Below are 9,440 nucleotides of genomic sequence, written 5' to 3'. Positions count from 1 at the left end.
GTAACCATGGCTTTTGGAAAACACCTCGTGTGAACCGGTGAAGTACGTATAGTTTGTTTAAATTTTAAGTTTGAGCTTATTTCGTTATAGAGAAGGTGGATGAAATGAAAATATATTATGTTTAGTCTAGAATGGAAAAGAAAACATAGGCACCTACCTAATTTTGGAAATATGTAAGGATACATAATATAAAACATAGTAAAAATGTTTTTAAATATTTTATTTTGGCTATACACATATCATAATTATAAGTTTATTGCATATATGTGGGAATAGGATAAATAATTAAGATTGTATTTCATAACTACTTTTATTTTTAGTCTGTGTTTTTCTATTATTTAATCTGTGGACATGTTATCTGTAGACTGTAGATTTTTGGTTGTCTATGACTTGACTTTGTGTTTTGTGGTACGATGTAATGGAGGATTGTTGAAATGATTTTTTGATATGTAACCGGTGTCTGGGAAATAAATCGATTGGGCGAATTTGGCTTTTCATTTACACCATCCCCACATAATTTGGGGGCTTCGTCCGGGATACGGGATGGTGGAATAAAGAAAAAACAGACGAAGACTATGATGCCGGTGATTTAACCTGATTAAGAATTTACGAATTACGAACGAAGACTAAGATTTAAAGAAGCTTATGATTATACGATTACGACTTGAAGACTATAAAACTTTTTATTTACATTATTCAACATGCCGCCGAAACGAGTAAAAGATGATGATGATTGTGGTGAACCATCGCCGCGTATTTCCTTCAATGACTTAGAGAAATCAATGACGCCATTTTCGGGTGATGATGCCTATGGGATCGAAACATTCGTAAAAGATTTTGAAGATATTTCCTCTTTAATGCAATGGGGCGAAATAGAAAAACTCATATTTTCGAAGCGGCTTCTCGCGGGAACCGCCAAGCTATTTTTACGTTCACTAAGTGGGACCACCACGTGGGATACACTTAAGTCTGAGCTCCGTGAGGAATTTGGTAAGAAGTTGAACAGTGCAACTGTTCACAAGAGACTTTCAACTCGCCGGATGAAGATGAATGAGACTCATCAGCAATATTTTTTACATATGAAGGAACTTGCAGTACTTGGGAATGTTGAAGATGAAGCCCTGATGGAATATGTCATCGACGGTATTAAAGACAGTGAGTCCAACAAAAATATTTTATATGGCGCTTGTAACATTAAAGAATTCAGAAAGAAATTAGACATTTATTCAGAAATTAAGAAAAAATCATATTCACCTAATAAGATTCAAAGTAATTCAGTATCAAAGTCCATTGGCATGAAAATTCAAAAAACACTACGAGTAAAGAGATGTTTCAATTGTGGAGATTTAGATCATGAGTCGCCTAATTGTACTAAAGGCATTAAATGTTTTAAATGCAACTTGTTTGGCCATAAATCAACTGAATGTTCTAAAAGTATAAAAAAGAGTTTGGAAATTATGTCAACTAAAAATAATATTGATGTGAGACCTTTCAAGAAGCTGAAAATAAATAATATTGATGTAGAAGCCCTGATTGATACCGGAAGCGATGCTAATTTAATAATTATGTCTTATTTTAGGAAGATTCAAGGTGAAAAATTGTTATCTTATAGTTCAGGAACAACAGAAACTTTAACTGGAATAGCTGAAAAGGAAATTTATACAAAAGGATCTTTCACAGCAAAAATTGAAATTGATGATTGTTATTTTGAAACTTTATTTTATGTTGTTGATGATGGCGCTATCCCTGTCAACATTATATTAGGAAATCCTGTACTGAAAGAAGTAGAAATCAATTTTAAATCTGGAACTATCACTGCAACAAGAATATTACACCTTACAATGCTAGAGAATGAAAATGAAGATATCACAAATATTGAAAACAAAGAATATAAGAATAAAATACAGAATATTATAAAAGAATATAACCCCAAAAGATGTACTAAAGAATCAAATGTAAAACTTAAAATATTATTAACCGATGATGTACCAGTTTATCAGAATCCACGACGATTGTCACCTTTGGAGCTTAACATTGTTGACAAACAGATTAAAGAATGGCTTGATGAAGGAATAATAAAAACAAGTAAGTCTGATTATGCTAGTCCAATAGTGCTTGCAAAAAAGAAGAATGGAATGTTATGGAAGATTAAGGATGGAAATAAATTAATGGTTGTACCTAAGAAAATGCAAAATGAAATTATAAGAAAACATCATGAAAACGGACACTTTGGTTGTGTTAAGACTGAGGAATTAATAAATAGAAATTATTATATGGAGAATTTAAAAGAAAAGATTAAAACAAACATTGATAATTGCGTGGAATGTATACTTAATTCAAATAAAAGAGGAAAGAAGGAAGGATTTCTACATGTAATAGATAAAGGTGATTTACCATTGTCTACTTACCATATTGATCATCTACGACTGTTGACTCATCTGGGACAGATGATTCTGCAGGATGACCGTGTGGGAATAGGATAAATAATTAAGATTGTATTTCATAACTACTTTTATTTTTAGTCTGTGTTTTTCTATTATTTAATCTGTGGACATGTTATCTGTAGACTGTAGATTTTTGGTTGTCTATGACTTGACTTTGTGTTTTGTGGTACGATGTAATGGAGGATTGTTGAAATGATTTTTTGATATGTAACCGGTGTCTGGGAAATAAATCGATTGGGCGAATTTGGCTTTTCATTTACACCATCCCCACATATATGATATATTTATTTAAAAAATTACAAAACACACGCACACTTATGGTCATTATGCTTTCGCAACTTTCCAGAATTTGTATTGAGTATTTGAGATTAAGTTAAAACGCGACTGGCTCAATTTACCAATTTAGGTACTCAATGTAAAGAAGAGATGGTTACTTCGTTTCCGACAGATTAAATTTTTCTTTATTCCTTTCAGGTTCATGAAAAACATCGTCCCCGCGGGATTATATTTTAACAAGGATATTACAGGTGTCTGGAAAACTTAATCTTCCGTTCTTGTACAGAATATTATCTAATAAGGAAGTCGATATACATTATACTTAATTTTTATAGACTTGTAATGAAAAAAGGCATTGTAATAATTTGATTAAGAAAAGCGGTTCCAAAGTCTTGTAGAGCTCCTGAAATTTTACCTTACTAATAATTTAAATTATTACTTACCCCTTTTTCCGTTATTAGTTATTAGTTATTACAATGGAAAAACATAAGAAATAATGTATTTCAAAATCACGCAAAACCAAACTTATAAACGCCCTTTAAAATAAGCATTTCGTCAAAATCTACCTACATTGTTAAAATTTATCCGCTTATTCATAAAACTTTTCCGATATCTTCTATCCATGCTATTTTAAGGAAGACTGAACCTTCAAAATATTGCCCATTTTCCTGCTAAGGAATTGCTTTCAATTTCGATCTCATCCGTTGGTAACTGGGAGGGCTGTATGAAGTAATGTCCCTTTTCCCTTGCTCTATAATCCTTGAATTGTTTTACTTCAGCTATGATTAAATAAAAGTAGCAATTTGCTTTTTTATCGTTCATGTTTGCCCTTTCCTAGAAGAAAATTAAATGATTAGTTGTATTTAGTATGCAACAATATTATCAGCATAAGGAGCTTAAAGCTTATCGAAAGCTTTACTAGATAAACCACATTTAAATTGAATTTACTTCAGTCAAGTTATACCTATTAGTCCAATAGAAGCAACTAATAAATCTTCTTAATAATATTTTATAGGCCTACAAATCACTCCCAGGAATGACGAAAACAAATATATAGCGAGCGAGTATTATGTTTATAATGTGATAAATTGCGACCATAAGACGAAACGACACGGTCACTACGTGAAAATACTGTATTTGTTTTCATATTCTTCCCCTTCCGATATTATTTGCCAGGTGTCTTTATTGCCCCCTTTATTACCTGAGACTTAGCGAACTCCTACTGTTTTCGTAAAGACAAGCACACATGGAGCTTGCCTTGTTTTAATTTAATAGCTATTGCAAAAGCTTTTAGTATCTATGTACTTGTAAAATTAGAAAGAAGTATATACTTTGTCATCTATAATATGGAATCGTTTTTATTCTAGTTACTTCTATGATAGGCTTTTTAATTCCTTAAAATGTGATACTTTTAATATTAGACTCCATAATATGTACTGATAAACGTATAAACAACATGGTATAAATTGTAGAGCGCAAAAGTAGGTTGAATAACTGGCCAAAACAAATACTTTTTGATGTTTTTTATCTGCTTCGATATTTTTTATTTCGTAAAATATTACTAAGTATGTAAAAGTATAACACAAACAAAAACTCGCGAAAAGGTTGCGCACATCGCATTTAAATATACCTTTATCGGAAATGAATAAAGCAGATCATTAAATCGCTTTATTATTCGGAATTCTCAAAGTTACACAAACTCTGTATAAACAAGTGATTGACCCACATCCTGTATCAAAAGGGCAGTCCCTTTGAATCTTTTTCAGCGAAACATTCGCTTTGTTACAACTTTTTTCCCCAGACGAAGCCCTGGCGTTTCCTTCGACGTGTAACAAATAACCAGGCTTATGGGACTGCCCAAACTTTTACTATCGATTTATGCTTTGGGCAGATAATTTTGTTAAGGTATATCGAACTTTAAGAAGCTCGGTCGGAGATATTTGGATAAGTGCTTTAGACAGTTTATTTAGTAGGTAGTGCGTGTATAATATGTCCTTTAAGTTTTGCAAAATTATTATTATTTTATAATGTGTAATATGTTGAAGTTACATATACAAAAAGCCTTTTTAGAATATTAATCTAATTTACCATCGCATGTGCATGTAGAATATAATAAATTCGAAAGCATTCTTTAACTATATTGGCGCAAACTTTTTAAAATGTTCATTCACTTTAATATTCACTCTAATCTCAAACTACAACAACGTTTCATTTAGTAATGAAAAAATACACATACAGGACAAATAACACATACAGGACAAATAACACATACACACACACACACACACGTACATCTAAAGTTTCCCAAATAATCCTGACGTAGTCGGTACTCGGTAGCCGACTTCATTACGAGATGCACGTATTACCTGTTATTGCCACCCGCACGGTAACAATAAGCGAAGGGTAAGGGACCAACATAATGAATTGTATAATATGTCCTCGTGTAGTTTTATGGTCCGCTTAATTAAAAGGTCGAGTTTAATTTTGAACTTATATGGCGTAGGATATACTGGGGATTTTGAGCTTAGAAGAAACATTCACTAATGCAAAATTAAGAAATTTTAACAAAAGGATCACCATATACTTATTATTAAATGTATAGTATATTTGTTATGTGCCATGAATATTAGTTATCTTATCTATGTTGATCCTCAAACTATGCTGCTACTAGAAGCGGTCATCTATACGTGCATCTCGCAATGAAGTCTCGTTTAATTTAGAACAAGAAATGTCTGTCTTCAAAAAATCCTGGTCCTGCGCGACAGTCAGAATATAATAATTCACATCCCAACATTCAGTACATATTCATAAAAGTAATTCAGTTTCTACGGACTCCAATTAAAATTTCACGTCGTCCAATTAACGTTACAATATGAAAATAAATTGCATGACTGGAATTGCCCAAAACGCAGCGACTGAAAAGCTTCAGGCGTTTTATCAATGAAATGCGAAATAACTTTGTTAACGCTGGGTCCCTTTTAAATGTTAATATTGCTTCAATTGATACATAAAAGTGGATTGCATATCAAGTATTGTAGTTTTATCTGGCTTACTTTATTTCCTCTGTCTGCGGCAGAAAATAGTACCGTGAGCGCTTTTGTGTATGCCTCATATGAGATTTTAACTTCAAATATAAATTCATATACTCATTATTGTCAGCATTAACATCTAATTTACAACTACCTCCTTCTTGTTCTTGCTTCTGATCTTTCCCCAGTTGGACTAGGTAAACGACGGTGTACGGATAGGACGGAATAAAGACAAACAACTTTATTGCATAAAAAAGATTTTCTACACTAAAGCACACATTATGATTACCTAGGTGGGATAGCAAGGATTTATGGTTATTATTTATAACGAATCGGGTCTGATAAAGGCAGCAGATTGATCACATAGCTCTAATTACCGTCGTGTTAATAAATTGTAACATAAGATCAAAAAATATCCACGTATTTATCACATTATGCTGCAGGTTTATGGTCATCGATTTGATGTCAGAAAAACATAGTGTAAAGGGTGGAACAGAAAAATACATCTCTATAAACAGAACAATCAGAATCTGAATCTCACATACGGAATGACACCACGGCTGTGTAATATAAATGAACAATAAATTTAGACGTTTGTTAACCCCCACCTGCGCCGCGGTCACAGAGACCCGCTCGTAACTCAACGGAATTTCACCCGGAGGCCATATAGTACGTATACGTAACGTAACGAAAACAAATCCTATGCTTATTGCTTACGGTATTCATTAATATTGCCGTGGACCATGTTTATGTTTTTTATTATCCGTATTTATGGCCCAGCTTAGATAAGAGTAAATGTGTGTGATAACACCGATGCAGATGGTGTTTATGTAATAAAACATCGTGTTTCCCTGGAAATATCGCTCAGGCGTATCGTTTGACTCTACCGTATAAGTTAATTACAAATAATTAATTGAAACGTAAGAAGGCTTAAATGGCTTGGTATCAGTGAGCATATGCTGCCATTAGAAGTACAGGAGTCAGGAGTATTGAGCGACAGGTTAACGGTTATCTGATACTGGTAATCGATATGTCTGCGTCGGTGAATTTGAATAAAACCTTACGTTGGTTACTCCGAAGTCCATCTTACCTATAGGTATACCTGTGCAATGCTGGGAGTAGTTGTCAGATAATTATCTATCTGAAATTTCACGTTAACGGTTGTCCTTATTCAAAAATATGATTTCTTAACTTGCAGTAGTGTAGTATAAATTTTAAAGTTAGTACTTTTATGTATTCTGTGGCTTCACAGAAGAAGTGTTTGCATATTATATTAACCTGAAATAATAATTTCCCTGAAACATAATAATGTAGATAATATGAGAAGACGGTAGACATGAATACTTAATTAAGAAAATGATTATTTTTAAATCCTCATGCACATTAAATACTGTTTATATTTATGAAAGCAATAACGATATTTCTTAACACCTGAACAATTTAATCCTTTATAACGGCACGTTAAAATGATCCAATAAAATAAAATTAAGTCGTACTTTCGACACCTCAGGCTACTGGCACTTAGTGATAGCTGATATTTATGGTGGGGAGATAAAAGACCAAAACTTGTTCGGTTCACCATTATCCTTAATAAGTATGGATTAGTTAGGGAGAGGTTCCTACGCAAGTCGTAAATTAGCTGAAGACTGCCTTTTATAATGGGTCGTATTATCTCCTTTATGAACCAGGTTTCGCTTGTATGCTCTCTGATAAGTATACTTTACAGTCTCATATATTAACAACCTTAATTGGAACGGACCATACGTTAAAGTTTTCTATAAACTGTTTATTGTGCGGTTTATCGTTTAATCACCTTGAATGTGTCGCTGTTAATTAATCTCTATAGTGTTTCCTGGTCGAGTGTATGATTGTAATATAATCTAATTTATTATAAACGCATACAAGTATGCAATATGATCACGATGTTTGTATGTTTATTTATTACCGTGTAAAAGTTGTATTAGAGGCTGTGTTTGTTTTAATTTGATTGAATAATACACCATGTCGACATTCATGTTGATTACAATAATTATTGATTTATTTATTAAAAATTAATATCTTCATTGTTTTATTTTGTTCCTTGAATGCGTAAATTACAACGCTCGAATCAGAGAGGGGTTTGAAGGAGACTTAAAAAAGAATCAGAGTATTGGGCTTTGTGAAGAAACAAACAGTCACTAATACAGAATACAGGAGGATACATCATGCTTATTATACAAAATATGTACATCTTTGAAGAACATAGATGATAGAGCGTATTTCTAAAATTAATGTGTAGTAAAACATGTACATGCAAAATCTATTACAAAGGTAGGTACTAGGTACCTACAAGGTACATATAGATAGGTGTTCACGGGAAAGCACAATCGATACTCAGCCCCTTGAAGCGATTGTCAGGTCTGATTAAGCGTATTAAAATAAATGATACGCCCAAAAGGGGAAGTCAAGACGGAACGGAAATTTCCTTCCTCATTTCGTAATTGGCTTTTTGCTCATAATAAGATTTTGCACTAGAGAAATCTTGGAAAAAATACTGCTTTTGTATGCGGATTTTTTATGAATTCTTCTGTAACTCGTGATAATAATTAGATTTCTTTGATTTTTAGTATACCTACTGATAAATAATAATAATGAGTTAGCCACAAACATGATTTAACTAAATATGTATAGGTATGGCAAAAAGGTATTTTGTATGAAAATAGATAATCCTATTAACTTTGATTTATCTTGCTATCATAGCAATATGTCATAAACTCAGAGCAATAAACCTATAGAGTTCTTATATTGAGACAGAACAAAATACATATTTTCTAATCTACTTACTCTTAGTCAATAACAGCATAAGCCAGATTGAGATAGCGATAGAGTATCTGCACTGTCTTCAAACGTAGCGCGCCGGCTATATTTTGTTTGCCTTCCAGCTGGAGGTCTCGGTGCATCAAGTGTTTTTAACGAAATATTCAGAAAATATAAAGTGTATAGTGTTTCTTTTTATTTGTCAGTGTGCTAAAATCACTATTGTATGTTTAGCTACCGGCTATCACTAGTCGAATGGGAGTTTTGGATGAAAACAATGAGAAAATATCTTTCCATCGGTAAGTGATTTTCAGCAAATTGATAAATATTTATGTTTTAACCCTATTTGAAGGTTTTATCAAGCGATTTTTTATAATTCTATGTTGTAACTGTAACATTTACCCACTTTATGGGGTTGTGGAATACAAAAGAATTAAATAATTTTAAAAAATGTCACAATATTATCACATTTGGCATTTTGTTTACCACCGTAGTGATGTAACACATCCAGCGTATATTATCGATTTATGACATAAAGTCTATTTCATATTAACGTTGATTTATTTATTTTGTTTCTTATATCAGATTTATATGTAGTTGTTGTTGCAAATAATAGATGTAAATTTTCTACAGCAGGAAAATAATAAATACCACTTGGTAGTTTTATTTGACTTATGTGTTTAGTTTGTTGTTTATTATTTTCTCTTTTAGATTATTAATAAATTCTTTTTGTTTTAGATTTCCAGAGCTAAATAAAAAATGGGTATAAAACATGAGACGAGTAGATTGGACGCCGTCGAAATTTGCTAGATTGTGTTCACTGCATTTCGAACTCTAGAAGAATTGTGCAATCTTACGCTTACGTTTTTTTTGTTCCTGTACATAATAAATACAT

At 32.4% G+C, this 9,440-nt stretch overlaps 1 protein-coding gene across 1 annotated transcript; it reads left to right on the top strand.

The window, feature by feature from the left end:
• Positions 1–272: 272 nt before the first annotated feature.
• Positions 273–2,687, top strand: LOC123694789. Its single transcript, XM_045640355.1, has 2 exons — positions 273–1,155; positions 1,580–2,687. The coding sequence occupies exons 1-2, from the start codon at positions 702–704 to the stop codon at positions 1,633–1,635; spliced, it is 510 nt and encodes a 169-aa protein (XP_045496311.1). The 5' UTR covers positions 273–701; the 3' UTR covers positions 1,636–2,687.
• Positions 2,688–9,440: the final 6,753 nt, after the last annotated feature.

Source organism: Colias croceus, chromosome 10, assembly GCF_905220415.1.
Source record: "Colias croceus chromosome 10, ilColCroc2.1".
NCBI lineage: Eukaryota > Metazoa > Arthropoda > Insecta > Lepidoptera > Pieridae > Colias > Colias croceus.
This window is presented reverse-complemented; position numbering and strand designations above follow the sequence as displayed.

What these genes read in the sequence shown, in the direction of transcription:
- LOC123694789 (XM_045640355.1), top strand. Translation starts at nt 702, where the DNA reads ATGCCGCCGAAACGAGTAAAAGATGATGATGATTGTGGTGAACCATCG. An exon ending in CATCGACGGTATTAAAGACA is followed by an intron (nt 1,156 to 1,579) that starts GTGAGTCCAACA and finishes GTCTTATTTTAG; the next exon opens with GAAGATTCAAGGTGAAAAAT.